This window comes from Diceros bicornis, chromosome 14 (genome assembly GCF_020826845.1).
Source record: "Diceros bicornis minor isolate mBicDic1 chromosome 14, mDicBic1.mat.cur, whole genome shotgun sequence".
In the NCBI taxonomy this organism is placed as follows: Eukaryota; Metazoa; Chordata; class Mammalia; order Perissodactyla; family Rhinocerotidae; genus Diceros; species Diceros bicornis.
This window is the reverse complement of record NC_080753.1, coordinates 867,964-885,789: the sequence shown is the minus strand read 5'-3', so window position 1 is coordinate 885,789 and position 17,826 is coordinate 867,964. Positions and strand designations below refer to the sequence as shown.

Sequence of the window (17,826 nt, the reverse complement as noted above, 5' to 3'; positions counted from 1 at the left end):
TGGGTTGAAGCTGGAAAGCCATGAGCACATCTAGGTCTGGAGGGTTAAGGGGAAGAAACGGTGTTCCCAGGGCCCTGTGAGAGCAGTGTGCTGAGGAGGCCACCCCGGGAAACTGCCCATGACACAGAGGGAAAAATACACAACCTTCTCTCTTCTGACCTCTGGTCCTCCACTGGTGCCTCTCATTTGGGAGAAATGGCATCTTAACAATACTGAGTTTTGCAATCATTAAATATGATACACGTCTCCGTTTATTTTGGTTTTCCTATTAGTCTGCTTGAGCTGTCATAACAAAATACCAGACTGCGTGGCTTAAACAACAGAAAGTTGTTTTCTCTCGGATCTGGAGGCTGAGAAGTCCAAGGTTAAGGTGCCAGCAGGGTTAGTTTCTGTGGGAGCTCTCATCCTGGCTTCCAGGCAGCCACTTTCTTGCTGTGTCCCCACATGGCCTTCCCCTATGCTTGCAGGGGTGGGAGTGGGGGGAGCACTCTCTGCCCTCTCTTCTTATGAAGACACTAATCCCGATCCTATCGGATCAGGGCCCCACCCTTATGACCTCATTTAACCTTAATGCTCTCCTTATAGGCCCTATTTCCCCATACAGTTAGGACTTCAATGTATGAATTGGGGGTAGAGGATGACATGCTGTCTAGTCCACAGCACTCTTCATAAATTCTTCTCAGCAACGGTGTATAAATTTTAATGTAGAGCTCTTACACATACTTTGTTAAATTTATCCTTAAGTATTTTAGTTTTTTATGTTTTTATAAATGATATTTAAAAAAATTAACTTTCCATCTGTTTGCTCCTAGGATATGGAAATAAAATTGCTTTTTGTATATTGACTTTGTATCCTGCTGTACGCTAAATTCACTTATTAGTTCCAGTAATCTTTTGTATATTTTTTAGGATTTCCTATATATACTATTATGACTTCTGTAAATAAGAATAAATTTGCCTTTTCGTTTCCAAAATTTATATTTTATTTCTTGTTGTTGCCCTATTGTGTTGATCTCTAGTACTGTGGTTAATAGTGGTGTTGAGAGCAGACATCCTTGCTTTGTTCCTGATCTTAGGTAGAAAGCATTTGGTTTTCATCACTGTGTACTTTTAATGGTATGTTTTCTGTAGATTTACTAATTTTTTTAAATATGTTTGTTTCTAAGTTTTTGAGGGATATTGGTTTTAATTTAATTTTATTTTCTTATGACAGAGTTTCCTGTATCAGGAATTTAGAATTAAGCTGACCTGATAAAATGAGTTCAGCTTTTTCTTAGTAAAAAAAAATCATGTAAGATTTGTATCATTTACTGTTTAAATATGTTTAAAAGAATTTTCTCATAAAGATATCTAGTTCTGACATTTTCATTGTATGTTGTCTTTTAATTATGAATTCAACTTCTTTACTATTTATTGGACTATTCAGGTTTGCTATTTTTTCTTGTGTTAGTTTTGCTAATTTGAATTTTTTAAGGAATTTCTCTGTTTAATCCATGTTAATTAATTTATTGGCATAAAGTTGTTCATAATAGTTTCTTATTTATCCTTTTAAAGAATCTAGGATCTAGTGATGTCCCTGTTTTGGTGATTCTATTTTTTGTTATTTCTCTTATCAGTCAAGTGGGATGTTCATTAATTTTATTAATCCCTTCAAAGAGCTAATTTCTGATTTCATTGATATTCTCTACGTTTCATTGTTCTTTAAATTTTATATTTCATTGATTTCCACTCTCATCTTTATTGTTTTCTTCTTTGTTTTATATTTCATTATTTTTGTTAATTAATTTTGTGCTTTTTAAGGCTCAAACTTAGATTATTGATTTTATCATTGTTTCTGTTGCCATCGAGTGTTTAAAGCTATAATTTTCTCTCTAAGATGTGCTTTAGTGGCATCTCACAAATTTTGATACATTGTATTTTTATTATCCTTCAGATCAAAACTCATTTTAATTTCTCTGGTGATTTCCTCTTTGGCCTTGGAATAATTGGATGTATGTTGCTTAATTTCTAAAACTAGGCTATTTCTAGATTTTTTGGTTATTGTTTTTTAATTTTATTGTGTTTTGCTCAGAGAATATACTCTGTATGATCCCAATCCTTTAGATGTTTTGAGAATTTTTTTTCTTAATGGCCAGATTGTGGTCTATCTTGGTGAGCATTCCATTCGAATTGAAAAAATATGTATTCTGAGTTGTTTGCACAGCTTAATGATCCCCATTGCTGTTCTCTGCCAGGCCTCCCAGAGTCTCGCCCTGAACATGTACAGCTTAGCATTTGGACAAAGACTCAAAAAGATCCGTCTATGCTCATTCCTGGGCACTAGTGTGGTGCTAGATGAAAATTACAAACCAGAATAAACTATTTTTGACCATAAATAATTGCACATGTATTGTTAAGTATGTTGGTTTATTCAGTATTTTAGACCATATAGTTTTAGGGTAATTCAACATAAAACATGTTTTATATCCTTTCTCTAATAATTCACTTCAGGGACAAGTTAAATGTAGCACCGGCATTACACAACAGCTACGTTTATGGGTCTGAACCGCAGTTCAGTTGTCTGGGACATCATAGTCCTTGATATCCCTGCATGGTAACAGAATATACATGTCACACTTTGTTGTTCATTTCATTATTGAAATTAGGAAGATAGGCCATTAAAACTGGAAAAATAAGATACCAAATTTTAGAAACACTATGTTGAACACGGTAATTTTGTGGGGAGCATAATCCCTTCTGTTTTGTGTGTTTTAAGTTTGAGGCTCCTCTGTGACATTCAAGTGGTCACATAGTAGATAAGAGGGTGTCTGGATCTGGATATTTCATATTTTATGAGATGTCTCAGCTAGAGATTGTAGTGTCAGAAGCTTACAGTGAAAGATAATCTATTCAGGTACAAAATAAAATTAAAATTCTATTTATATTTTATCTCATTCATTTTAATTTCTATTTTGCATGTTTTATAATGCAAATACTGTGTTAATCTAGTAGGCATGAATATAACTTATTAAACCAATATCTATTTATTGTATGAGCCTCAAAAACATTTTTTCAGGAGTTGAGATCGGAATGTATGGGACCCTTTTCCATTTCTCATGGAGCCTATTGGAGCAAGAAACGCAGTGGGCCGGCCCCATGGCTTAGCGGTTAAGTGCACACACTCTGCTACTGGCGGCCCAGGTTCGGATCCCGGGCGCGCACCGAGGCACCGCTTCTCTGGCCATGCTGAGGCCGCGTCCCACATACAGCAACTAGAAGGATGTGCAACTATGACATACAACTATGACATACTGGGGCTTTGGGGGAAAAAAAAAGGGGGAGGATTGGCAATAGATGTTAGCTCAGAGCCGATCTTCCTCAGCAAAAAGAGGCAGATTAGCGTGGATGTTAGCTCAGGGCTGATCTTCCCACACACAAAAAAAAAAAACGCAGAGGAGCAAGCACTGAGTTCTGTGTGACGTCAACATTAAATACGGGCGTCAAGGGTAAGATTTTAGCGAGGAATATGGGAAGAGGTGGTGCAAGTCGCAAGAGGAGCAGAACAGAAAGTTGTCATTGACATGCAGAAACCAAAAAGATGAGTAGTCATGAATTCCAAACACTCAAGAGTTCAGCAGGAGGCGGGCTGAAAGTGTCCGTCAGTGGAGTTAGAACTTTGGAAGGGATACTAACGCCTGTGAAAGACAATTAAATATAATTGTGGGGACTGGAGTCAGATTTCAAGGAGATGAGGAATACATAGGCTTGAGAAAGTGGAGAGGTGTTACCTTCAACAGGCAGCTTGACCCTAAAGAGGGCAAAGGAGAAGGTGACAGAGGGGAATAGGTTCAGAGGGGCATTGTTTTTACTGGAAGGAAAGTCGTGATTGTTCTATACGCTTCAGTGGTGATGTGCTGCGAGGGAAGGAGCAGTAGAGAGGGCAGGGTTGAAGACAGGAGAATGCGGGGTCAGTGATGCGTGAAGTCCCGCTGGGAGAAGGTAGGATCCAGAGGTGTGCACGTTTGCCCCAGTGCCTGGAGGAACATCTTGTCATGTGAGACAGGACATGGAAAATAAGGAGGAGGGCGTGTTCAGAGGCTACTAAACAGAAAGATTCTCGGATTGGATAAAAAACACAATTCAGGGGCTGGCCCAGTGGCGTAGTGGTTAAGTTTTCGCTCTCCGCTTGAGTGGCCCGGGGTTCACAGGTTTGGATCCCTGGCGTGGACCTATGCACTGCTCATTAAGCCATGCTGTGGCAGGCGTCCCATATAAAGTAGAGGAAGATGGGCACAGATGTTAGCTCAGGGCCAATCTTACTCAGCAAAAAGAGGAGGACTGGCTGCAGATGTTAGCTCAGGGCCGATATTCTTCACCAAAAAAAAAAACAAAAACAAGAAACAAAACACAGTTCAGCCCTGTGCTATATATAAAGTGAGATGCACCTCCGACAAGATGACACACAAAGGTAACCTAAGGGATGGGGACCCCTACCTGGCAAAAACAAGCCAAAAGAGAGAAAAATGGCATGATTAGAATTCAATTCACAGAGATTCCACAATTGATTCGCTGCATTTTATTCTCAACACAGCAACCGGAAGGATCCTGTTAAGACCTAAGATGCATCAGGTCCCTTCTCTGCTTAGCACCTTCTATAGATCCCCATGGCTGTCACCCTCTAAGTCAGTCTTTGCTGTGACCCACAAAGGCCCACTCACTCTGAGCCCTGTCTCTCCACTGAGCCCTCTCATGCTGCTCGGCCCACCTTACTCAGCTCCAGCTGTCCTCGAGCCCACCAGCAAAAGCCCCTCGAACTCTCTCTCACTCACTGTTTCTGCAGCCTGACCTGCTCCCCCATCTCAGATGTGGCTCACTCCTATCAGATACCGCTTCCTCAGTCACATGTTCCCTGAGCGGCCAATTTTACATAGAGCCCTACCCCAGGGAATGCCCTGCGTCCCTTTTCATTAGTTCTTACAGGACGTATCACCATGCAGCAGGCCTTGTATCTGACTGTCATGCCTTGTTTTAGCCTGTCTCCTTTCACTGGAGCATGAACTCTACAGGCAAAGTTTGTGTCCATTTGTCCACTGCCGCATCCCCAGTGCATCTGTCCAGTGCCTCGGACAACTCGTAGCACATAACAGTCCCTCAAAATATTTGTTGAACTCCAACATATGTACAGAGGATGGCACCTTTAAAGAGTATTTACCTTTAGTTTGCAGACATATCTGCAGTGAGTTCTTGTATGTTGTTAATCTATGTGCCAAACACAGTTACATGTATCCTCTCATTTAATCCTAACATCGAGCCTATGGAACCATCATTTCCCTATTTTACGAATGAGTAAACTGAAACACAGAGGTGACATCATCCATCTTAGGTAGCACAGCAGGGAAGTGGGAGAGCAAGGATCCAGGCCCGAGGATCCAGCTCAGGGCCTGCTCCCTTCACCATGGTTCAGTCTTCGTTGCTGCCCCAACGTGCCATGACCTACACAGAATGAAGACGATACAAACTTGGGACACTGACACAACAGGAGCAACGAGAGGTACGCCGTTAGACGGCAGTGATAAAGCAGCTCTAGAGGATGTAGACACTTTGAGTATTGTAATCAATATGATGAATTAGTAAGTAAGTGCACGTATGTATTTGTACCTCTGTAGGAACAGAATATAATCTCACTGGCTTTGTATGAAGTTGATGGCCCCTAAAAGACTTTATATGTATGACTAATAAAGTAACGATGATGGCAATGATTAGTTATTAGTAATGATTAGTAATCACCATGTTATTAGTACCTCATAAGCACTTACTATATGTCAACCACTATGCAGAGCAAATTAGATGGATTATCTCATTAATTCCCAAAACAACTCCGTGAGGGAGGAACTGTTAGTGTCCTCAGTTTCTTGACGATGACACTGGGTCTCAGGGAAGCTATTCGACTTGGCCTGAATACCAAATACATGGTGGATCTGAGATTAGGACCCAGCGGTTTAACTCTAGAGACCATACGTGCTCTTGGAAGGTTAATGGTGAAATAAAGGATTATCCAGTAAATCGTTCTGAGATAGTTAGCTATGAGAAAAGAAAAACCAGTGTAGACCACTATCTCTTGTCATGCATCAAAATAAATTCTGAGGGATCAAGGAGCAAATTGTAATATGTTCAACCATATAAATAGTCGATGAAAATGAAAGTGAATATACATCAAAGCACTTTCTGGGCTAAGGCACAACAGAATTGCAGAGAAAGAGAACAGATTAGACTATCTAAAAATTAAAAACCATCTTAATGACAACAGAGAAAAATAACCAACCAATATGGCAAGTAATGATATGAAAACTATTTCTATCAAAGAGTTAAATCAATTAAAAATGAGATGAAAATACTATTAATTCAATTAATAAATACACAAAAGACAGGGGCAGTTTATACGCTACCAAGCTTGTGGGAAACATTTGGAAAAATGTTCATTCTCGTTAGTGCAACTTGAATGAACACAAGTGATAAAATTATCAATAAATGGCAATAAATGATCACGGCATGCCATTTTATTTTTAATCGTATATTGTGAACATAGTTAAGAATACATGTGTCTATATAACTGTATATGTGGATGAAAGATGAAAGAGAAAGCAAGGTTTATAACAAAAAGTAAGCATCCCCTGCTTATCCTTCCCCAGCTTCAAGTGTATTCGGGAGAGATGAGGCCTATCAAGCGTGTAAGTTTGGGGCTAATAAACTGTTCACAGCTCTGCACTCCTGCTAGGACAGTGAGGATGGTTCCTTTAGGCTCCCTCTGTCCTTCCACCCCCATCGCTATTTCATCTGCTCTGTGGGGCACTTCTGCAGCTTAAAACAACACAGTTGTTATTGACCATAGAGACAAGTGGTGAGCTTAGATTATGCCTCCTAGTCTATGGGTCCAGTGTCGTGACCGTTGTTCTACTTGACGGAGAGTGTTCCTACCTTCAAATGCAAATGGTTCTCCTTTTAACCAAATTCCTTTATCTTATTAAGTTTTTTATATTCTAAACTACACTATGCATTTGATCGGGTTCTTTTTTTGTTGTTGCTATTGTTTTCTCCTGTGTTTGACGTTCCCTCCTGGAAACCTCATTCCTAGACCCTCATCCTCTTGCTCCAAGTTTCTCTTTAAGTTTTCCGAAGACGGCTGCTCATCCTGGCACTTTCCTTGTCTTCTGCAAAAGACCCTTTTCTTCCTGGATCTCATTTCCTCCTCTTCCTCAGCCAACTTTGTTTTGCTAAGGAAGGATGTACAAGTGATAAATTTTCCAGGTTCTTCCAAATGCTGAAAATGTCGTTTACTGCCTTCACACTTGATTGATGAATTGCCCGTATATAGAATTTCAGACTCCACGTAATTTTTCCCCAAAACGTTGAAAGTATTTCTCCCCATCTTCAAACATTCAAAACTGCTGATGAGAAGTCTGATGCTATTCTATTTCCTATGGGAACTCATTTTTTTTTTTTCTGGAAGTTTTTAGGGTCTTCCCTATACCTTTGGTGTATTGAAATTTTACAGCGATTTTGTGTCTTTGTGGTTTCTTTTTCCATTCATTTTGTTAACATGCAGTGACTTTTCCACTCTGGGAGTTTGCCTTCTGTTATTTTTGCTGCGTTTATTCTCCTCCATGCTCTGTTCTCTGTTTTTGGAACTCATATTAGTTGGAGTTTTGTCTCATATTTTTTATTATCTCCTGACTTTCTTATAAATGGCTTCTTTTAAGTTCCTTTTTTATTGTGACAATCATTAATTTTTAAAGCCCTTTTTGTTCTGGTATCTGCACACTAATTAGAGATTATTTTAAGGTTTCTTTTCTGTTCATGGAATTGTATCTTACTCTTCCAAAATCATTCTCTTTTGTGTTTATCTTGGCCTTTTTCTTTAATGTTTTAGGTTTTGTTTTGTTTTTTAATAGTTTAGTGGTTCATGATTAACCCTCTATAGAAAAAAAGATGAAAGCAAGGCACTAGGAAGGATGATCGGGGTTTCTCAGTGTGCGCTGTGTGTGCACATGTGGGAGGTGGTTTTTTGTTTTGTTTTTTGAGGAAGACTGGCCTTGAGCTAACATCTGTTGCCAATCTTCCTCTTTTTCTTTTTTCTCCCCAAAGCCTCAGTACATAGTTGTATATCCTAGTTGTAGGTCCTTCTAGTTCTTCTATGTAGGACACCTCCTCAGCATGGCTTGATGAACCGTGAATAGGTCCCAGCCCAGGATCTGAACCGACCAACCCTGGGCCACCTAAGTGGAATGTGTGAACTTAACCGCTATGCCCCCCGGCCCGCCCCCTGTGGGAGATGTTTTGAGTGGACAGTTGAGGAACCAGCCCTTAAGGTATAGATAGCATCTGCCATTTCTAATCCAGAGCGTCTCAAGGGTTCTGTTGAGAAGATTAGGTCTCTTCTTGGTTAAAGCTCTCTCCGCCTGTGGTTTCATCTACAGCTTCCTCCATTCTGTTTCTCTACCACCCTTTTCCATACATTTAGCAATTTCTAAAAATTTCTCATCATCTCCCCTCCTTGAGGTTTCTTTTTTGTCATGGAGCATATGCCTTGTTGGATGCCTCATGGCTGTTGTTTAGATGGGATCTCATTATGTTATCTTAAATCTGAAACATTGGTGAGAGTGCAGGGTTTAGGGGCATCATTACATCATCAGATTGTAAAACACAGAGCTGACATTGTCTGGTTTTAGTTACAATTTGGCAAAACCTTTTTAGGAGGCAAATTTGCAAATATATAAAGAATTCTAACTAAGCATAGTGGTTAGAGCAGAAGACCCTTAAATGTGTTCTAAAATTTTACCCAATAATTTGATTTTTCCAACACACTCTAAAAAGTAAATGACCTTAAAAATGAAACAGTTTGATCAACACAGTTTTTCACTGCAGAGTTCTGTATTAATGTAAACAAATGTAAGCAATTTGAGGGTTAGGCAAATGATATGCAGTCTCTGTAGAATATTTTGTAATATTAAAATGTTTTAGAAACATTTAAAATCACATGGAAATATTTATGCTGTAATATTAAATAAATAGAATGCCAAGATACAGTGGAATTTCAGTTATTTTAAATTTGCATAGAAAACTAAAGCAAAATGCTCATAGTGGTACAGTGGGATTGGGGGTGCTTTACTCTTTAAAAAGAAGCAATCATATCATATTTTATATTTCATAAATACACATCATGTATTTTATAAACTTCCAAAAGGAAAAAATAAACCAATGCAACAGCAATAACAAAAGACGAGGAGAAACACAACATACACACACACACACACACACACACACACGAAAATGAGTACCAGAGAAATCTCTCATTCCACCTCCTCTGTCATCGGCTGTTCTCTACTGTCTCATCGACTGTCGTCAACAAAGCTGGAACATCGCTGATCATTTTGTCCCTGGTTTCTGCTGGAGTGAGTGCTTTTACTGAATAGATAAAGTAAGGAAAATGAGTACATTATTCAGAAAATGCAGCATCTATAATGAACTTGAATATCTCCTGTTTTCTTTTTCATGTTTTTCCAAATGGTAGCATAACAATTTTTGAAAAAGAGTACTGTATTAAATGAAAGTCCATTTTAAAATTTATCTGTAAAAATATAGAATGAAAATTTAATCACAGAATATCTTTTGTTTTTTGTTTTTTTAAAAAACCTTCATGCTTATATTTATTCTTCATGTCATAATACTGAATACCTCACATGGATTCTTAAGCAAGACATTTGTGTTGATATAAGAATTCTGCACCTCATTGTCATTAATCACCTTAGTAAATCATCAAAAGTAAATCTAAGGCACATTTCCTCTGCTCTGTGTGTCTGGGTCTGTAAACATTTCATGTGAGTATTTCAAGTGTAAAGTATTTCTCTCATCCGAATATCATTTTTCTGCCAAACTCATAGTTTTATCCATGAAATTCTCTCTATCTATATGTATATATACATATATATGTAACTACACCCCCTACTATATATAGATATATATTTTTATTTCTCCTGTGGGTTTTATAAAAGTGTCTACTTTATTTCTTAAGGATTCATTAAGTGGAAAGGATGGAATTTAAAATGCTGTTGAGCAAAAGCCCAGAATAAAATTTTCAGCTGTTCTTCATATTTCTGATGTGTGGCATGGAGTTTCAGGAGCCATGTTACATCACAATAATCTTTTATTTGAGTTTGTATTTAGTTGCTTCACATCCACAAATTGCTAAGATAAGTTTTACACAGACCAGCTTTAGTTTAGTTTAGTTTGGAACACATACCAGGGTATTTAATCAGGGCATAATCCTGCATGGTACAGTCTCTAAAAGGTGTATGTGTATGTGTGTTTTAAATAAATAGCATTATTTTTTTTTGTAGAACTAGTTATGTCTTACCATCTTTTTAAGAAAATCAGTTAAGAAAGGCTCTGCATCCCACTTTTGGATTATCTATAGTTCCAGGCAAGCATGATACTTAATACTAAGTTCAAAAAGAGAATCTTTAAACATCCATAACCATGTTGCTTCTTGGTGACTACTGTTTGGCTCATTTTTATGTGTTTCGATGTTTGATATGAACTGTTTCGAAACGTGGCAATAAATATCCTATCATAAGCTCACATATTTTTCTTACAGCTCATATAAGCAATTTCTTTTTTATTTGTAAGCTTTGTGGCCAGAGTAATTTATATAACTAATAATAGAGATTATTAGATAGTATTTTAATAAAAATATTTTTACTTTTTTCTAGTTAATTTTGCTTTCAAATTGGAGGATAGATTGACCACAGTCATAATTAATTTTGAAATAAAAATCTAAAACTGTTGTGGTGCACAAATAAGACATAGGAAAGATTTGGAATTAAACAATATTTTTCCTAAGTGTTAGAAATAGACAAAATTAATGAAACATCTCAGACTTAAATGAACAAATGATATTTTCACAACATGCATTACAGTAGCTGCTTCTGTTTGCCCACAGACTGCAGCCTTTTGAACAAATTCAAAATGAAATTAAATGAATTTTACAATTTCACTGTAATTAATATTTTGTTGCTTTTATTGTTTTGCTATATTTTGTTTGCTTTTATTGATTTAGTAGCAATTCTGCATATATTCAAAAGTTGGTACTTGCCCAAATCTGGCCATTATTTTTCATTGGCCCATTTTATAACACTTAAAAATGTGAAGCAATCAAAATAAGATCGTGATGATTTTCCAGAAAACATTCAGACGTACAGTGAAGTGGAGAGTCTCTTTCCTGCCTCTTTATTCAGCTTAACTCCATTTTGGAACTTTTGTAAAGATTGCAAATTTTACTGTGTTTTTCTGTATGGTTTTCAAGGAAATGCATATTTACCCTAAATATGCTTTAATATTTTTGTAGAAAAGGACCTGCTTTTGATGATGAGTAATATTTTGCTTATCATTAGAGTAATAAATACACATTTAATATCTACTTAATGTAAAATAGACAACACTTCATACCAGTCTCCTGCAACCATGTGATTTCAAGCCTTCTCGTCACTGTCTTGTCAGCCAGAGAGGAGGCTCGTCGCCTGCCCACCCGGGTCTGGGCAGAGCAGACTCAGTGTCACCGTCATCGCAATAGTCCTGGGCCCAGGGTACTGCTCTTACAATGTTATCTTTGTGTCCATGTTCAGTCGACCAGGACTCAAAGAGATGGGGATACATCGTGCAAAATACAGCCGTATATGGCAAGCATTTTAAACTGAAGTTACATTCCATAAACCCTTTGTTGTGATACAGGCTTATGCAGTGCACTGTTCATCTCGTTTAGCGGGAATTCTGTGATAGTGAATACAATGCACTGTGTAAATGCTATGCCCTGTTCTGGGGAAGCCAGTCCTCTTCATTTTATGACCTGAGGAATGTGCAGGGATGGGTCAAGCTTCATCAGCGTTAGCCTTTTCACAGCAAATATCTCTGTTAAGTCGTAGCTTTCCTCATGTTATTATTTGAGTTTTATTGCTTGGAAAGGAGCAGTTCTTAACAGGTCATCTGCAATATCTTCCTTTTAAAAAATCTATTATTCTTCTTCCTCTTTTGCTCATTTTCACTCAGGTTTTACTTTATCTTATTTTATGGCTTCAGTTATGGCTTTCCTCCTGTCATCTGAATGTTTTCAGTAGCACATTTTCTTCTTTTTGCAGATTAGCAAAGCTGCTTCCTTTACCATCTTACATTATTTTTCATTTAACACATCTAGGATTTATGCATCCTTATGGAATGTTTTTGAGGAATTGTTGACCGAGTCGGTATTTGTGAAAATGGGGGCCTAGAGTTTGGTGATCGCCCTCTGCCAGGGGTGCTGTTCCCGAAGGAGAAGGAAAGTGGAAGGCATTCAAAGGAGAGCGACTGAGGCAGTGCGGGGAGACCGCGTCACAAGGAGCAGAGGTGCTGGGGATGTCTGAAGAGAGGCGCCTGGGCTGCGGGCCTCCCTGAGCTCTGTGTCCGCCAGGGGGCGCTGTTACCATTATTCGTTATTTCTATTATCATCATCGTCCTCATTATTACATTCATTTTAAACGTCACCAAGAGGAGAGCAGATATATAGATTTATTTTACGTGGTGATGCATCTTATAAGTTATCAGTGGATATGTTTCTAAATGACTGGGAAAAGCTCTCTAGACAAGACTATGTTGGAGGAGGCACATATGAATAAACCCGGCCCCAGATTTACTGCTTTAGTAAATGTGTGCATGGAAATTATATTTTATAGCATGAAATAAACTTGAGGTTAGTTTATTACTAATAAACTAGAGAAAATATACAGCTTGACCTTTTCTTTTGTGCGAACCTTTTACTGTTTGTTCCATGCGAATATCTTTTAATATTGGCTTTACTAATGGTAGATTTTTGAGAAAACAGATATCTTCTAAATCCTTTGACACCCTGGGGTTTATGTACATAAATACTAATTCTATAGCTCCTTACAACATTTTTCTAATGGATCAACTATCCCGCTTAGAACGTTTTTACTAACAGATACTTTAAATGAAACTTTAGAGTCGGTCACACAAAGTGTGATGGGTGCACAGTGACAGGACCCTCAGAATCAGGAGGAGAAGGCCACGGAAGAGCTCTGCTGTGGTTCCCCGGAGGCACCATGGTCTCCAACAGGCCCCAGTCCAGCTTTGTACCCTTGACTGTGACTTGTGCAAGGATCGTTTCACAAGAAATTTGCAAGGATAAATATGAAGATAACAACCATTCTTTTGTTCTTAAAAGATATTTTAATGTTATGAAAATAAATTATTTCCAAATGGCATGAAAAATTTATATTATTTTCTCTTCTTCAAATAGGTTATGTGGGTATGCAATTTATGTCGAAAGCAACAGGAGATCTTAACCAAATCTGGGGCATGGTTCTTCGGAAGTGGCCCTCAGCAGCCAAGTCAGAATGGAACCCTAAGTGACACGGCCACAGGTGCTGGTTCCGAGGTCCCGAGAGAGAAGAAAGCCCGACTCCAAGAGCGTTCACGGTCGCAGACCCCCTTGAGCACAGCAGCTGCCCCCTCCCAGGACGCGGCTCCGCCAGGCGCACAACCAGACAGGAGCAAGGGGGCTGAGCCCTCGCAGCCAGCTGCGGGGCCCGAGCAGAAGCAGGCTGCCTCCAGGTCCAGAAGTGAGCCTCCCAGAGAGAGGTAACCGTCATTAGCCTGTATGCAGTCAGCAACAGGCAACCTTGTATTGAGAGCAAACCCATTTCCAAGAATTTAATGCTGTTAAGAGGAATGTGTGGAAGAAGGGCTTCTCAGGCCTCACATGGAGGGCAGCACCAGGCCTGGGGTGCTCTGCCCTTCTCTAGAATGCACCATTCCTTAGAGACCTGTGGAGAAGCTTTTCTTTCATATCATGCACAGGTGTAAACGACTCCCCCAACTGAGCCACTAACATCCAACCTTGAATTCAGAAAAGCTCTTAGATCGTTGATTCACTTATAGAGTTAGTCCTCTAGTTGAAAGTGTGCTCTGAGAGAATATGATGGGGGAAGCTGACCCAGTGGAGGGTGTGTAGGAACATCAGCAAAGCCTTCTTTGAGGACGTTTCTTTTATGCTGAGCTCTGAAGAGCGACCAGGAATTATCCAGGTGAGGAGTGGGATGGATGCTCCAGGTATGTACCGGCACGTGGCCTGAAGGAACAAGGCAGGTGCCAGAGTCTAGAGGATGCCCACTGGCCAGAGAGGGAGCAGCAGAGGGGGAGAGAGGGGAGAGGTGGCTGGTGAGGTATCAGGGCCCAGGTTAAATTTTATAGATTTTACCGGAGGAATAATGGAAAGCCAAGAGGACTTTAAACATGGGATAACATGATCAGATAACTTACTTCAATTGGCCCATTCATTCATTCATTCAATGTATTTATGAGCAGACAGGATGCTAACACTGGGAGACAGTGTTAACAAGGAGGACATAGCCTTTCTTCACGAGGCTGGTAGTTTTGGGCCCACGACTGTTGTGAAGACGAGGCTTGGCTGCTGTTGTGTGTGTAACCCTGATCCATCCCGCCAGTGGGAGAGCAGGCTCCAGGAAGGCTTTTGCTCCCCTTCAAACAAAGCCTGCACTGTAGGATCAAGGTTAAACAGGTCTGGGTTCCAGTGCTGGCTCCGCCTCACCAGGCAGTGACACCCCACCTTACGAGGGCGTGGTAGGGACTAAATGGGACACTTAGGAAAACAAGGAGGACCTTTTGGGCTGGCGTAGGAGAAGGAAAAGAGGGGGTGGCAACTTCAGGGCAAGAAGCAAGGCTGAAAGAATGGAGCCGTCTGTTTTAAATTACTGAAGACTTGATCATATTTCGTGCTCTCATCAGGAACTGGTGGAAAAGGAACAATTAAAGGTAGAGGGGAAAGAAAGGCAGGATGGGTGAGGCAAAGAGGCAGGGGCCCAGGAAAGCCCTTCCATTTGCATAACTCGCCATCCTATCATGGAGCATTTTCACAGAGGAGGTCTACCTTAACCCTCACACGAACTCTGCGAGGTATGCGTTCTTTAGCAGCATTCAAGAAGAGTTAGTAGACTCAGTGGTAGAACCCACAATAGAAATTGCCCTACTTTTCTTCATCTTGTGTTTTTCTCGATTTTTGTCCACGATGTCTGCTTTTGGACTTCCAGATGTTCCCTCTGGAAAGCCCTCTCTATGGACCCCAGGATTCCAAAAAGAGCCTTAGGTTGTCTCCATTTTAACTGCACAGTAGATCACGCAGTGTCAGATCGCTTAGCCAAGGCACCTACTCCTTGTGACTTTGTAGCTGGTATAGTTGCTGGAACTTTCCAGAAGCAGGTGCACGCCTAGGGGCAGAAGGGCCAACGGGCAATTGAGCAATCCATCTACAGGATTCAAAGATGCCAAACTCGTTTCCTTTACTTTCATCTTTGCCAGTGTCTTCAACAGGATGCAGTGAAAAGGAGAACGCAAAACTGCCTTTTCCTTTTGGACTGTGTTCTAAAATGAAGGAGGGGGAGGGAAAATGAGTAATTTCAAAATTTTCAATATTTCTATTATTTTTGCCCAAGGAAGGTAAAAGGAAGGCTAAGGTTCAACCACTCTTTCCTAACCAACTCCAGAAAGAGTGTTTGGGAGCACACGATCTCGTTAAATCACTTTTGTTCCTCTATTGAGGAAGTGCTATTAGATTTGATTTCTGAAATGGACATATTTGTATTCACATTTCTTTAAAAGTTTCAGTTATAATAAACGGTTGTCCGTACGTATTGTCCAGATATATATCAAGCATACACTTAGTTTTGAATTGATATGTGTATATCTTTTCCCTATATTATTATTACCTATATTAGTTTCATCTGAAACATTTTTAACTCTTTGATTCACAAGCAGAGGTTAGCATAAAACTCGTTCGTTTATTGAATTAATTTAATTGGTCTACTTAATTTATAGAGAATTTTAAAGCTGAAAACAAGTTCTAAAGTCCTCGAATATATTGTAATGCAGAGGATCTTTATTTAGAAAGCCGGTCAGATGTACAGGCTTAATATGGCCCTTTATCATCTCGCTTTTTAACGAGACATCGAGTTGTAAGAAACTGTTTGGAAGGACTGAAATCTGGAATTCGGAGAAACAATGTTTCTTAGGCCTGGTCTGCACTAAGCTCTGTGCGCTGCCCGCTCCTGACTGCTGTATGCCCACCACAGGAAGAAGACCCCGGGGCTCCAGGAGCAGAACGGCAGAGGAGCCGCGAAGATCGAGCGGAAACGCGCGCCCCGAGCCCCGGCGCCCGGGGAGGGCCCGGCGGAGGAGCGCGAGCGGAGGGAAAGGCGGGAAAGCCGCCGGCTGGAGAAGGGGCGGTCCCAGGACTACCCCGACGGGCCGGAGAAGCGCGAGCACGGCAGGGCGGCGGACGACGCGAAGCCCAGCAAGGAGGAGGAGTACCAGACCCGGTACCGCAGCGACCCGAACCTGGCGCGGTACCCGGTGAAGCCGCCGCCCGAGGAGCAGCAGATGCGCATGCACGCGCGCGTGTCCCGCGCGCGGCACGAGCGGCGGCACAGCGACGTGGCCCTGCCGCGCACCGAGGCGGGCGCCGCGCTGCCCGAGAGCCCGGCCGGCCCCCGCGCGCCCGCCGCCAGGGCCTCGCCGCCCGCCTCGCCGCGCGCCTTCCCGGCCGAGCGGACTGCGGAGGCCGCGCCGCTGCCCGCGCACAGCCCGCCCGCGCCGCGCCATGGGCCGGCCCCCGCCGAGGCCCCGGAGCCGCTCAGGAAGCAGGGCCGCCTGGACCCCGGCTCGGCCGTCCTCATGCGCAAGGCCAAGCGCGAGAAGGTGGAGACCATGCTGCGGAACGACTCGCTGAGCTCGGACCAGTCCGAGTCGGTGCGGCCGTCCCCGCCCAAGCCGCACCGGTCCAGGAGGGGCGGCAAGAAGCGCCAGATGTCGGTGAGCAGCTCGGAGGAGGAGGGCGTGTCGACGCCGGAGTACACTAGCTGCGAGGACGTGGAGCTGGAGAGCGAGAGCGTCAGCGAGAAAGGTGAGGGCGCCGGTGCGCGGACGCCTGCGGCGCTGCAGGGGGCGTGCGGGGTCCCAGGAGCGCGTGCGGGGTCCGAGGTGCGCGTGCGGGATCCGAGGTGCGCGTGCGGGATCGCAGGAGCGCGTGCAGGATCCCAGGAGCGAGTGCGGGATCCGAGGTGCGCGGGCGGGATCCCAGTAGAGTGTGCGGGGTCCGAGGTGCGTGTGCGGGGTCCGAGGTGCGCGTGCCCGGATCCCAGGTGCGTGTGCATGGGGATCCGAGGCGCATGTGCCAAGTTTATAAGCGCTGCTTATAATGTACAATATGATGACTATTCAACATTGCTGTTTGGTATATTAGAAAGTTGCTGAGAGAGTAGATCCTAAAAGTTGGAATCACAAGGAAAAAAAAAATTTTGGGGGGGCGGGTAACTTCGGTAGATGAGGAGATGGATGATAACTAAACTTATGGTGGTAATCATTTCGCAACGTATGTATGTCAAATCATTGTACAATATTCCTTAAACTTATGCAGAGCTGTGTGTGGATTATATCTCAAAAGAAAAAAATGGAGAAAAATGTGTCTTGGAATGCTCACAGATAGCCTGACCTTGAATAGAAGGTTTTAGATTTGTTTGGTTTGCATGGGATTTTAAAAGTAATTATGAGCTCCAAATTTGAGTTACAAGAGTTCTTAATGATTTTGGTTCCTGTCTTTCTGGGAAATTCAGCGTGCAGTCTTGTGTTTTTAAGTTATTATTTTAGTGTGGATTTATCTGGGGAAAATAGCTTCTTTTCTAGAAAACCAAAACTATGCCTGATAAAGGAAAATGTACCTTTTCTTAAAGT

At 41.6% G+C, this 17,826-nt stretch overlaps 1 protein-coding gene across 1 annotated transcript in view; it reads left to right on the top strand.

Annotated features, from left to right (window-relative positions):
- The window catches only part of RIMS1 (regulating synaptic membrane exocytosis 1), a 445,223-nt gene that overhangs the window by 245,475 nt on the left and 181,922 nt on the right, over positions 1-17,826 (top strand). The window contains 2 exon segments of the mRNA XM_058554050.1: positions 13,322-13,662; positions 16,170-16,999. Coding sequence (XP_058410033.1) covers positions 13,322-13,662; positions 16,170-16,999 — 1,171 coding nt within the window.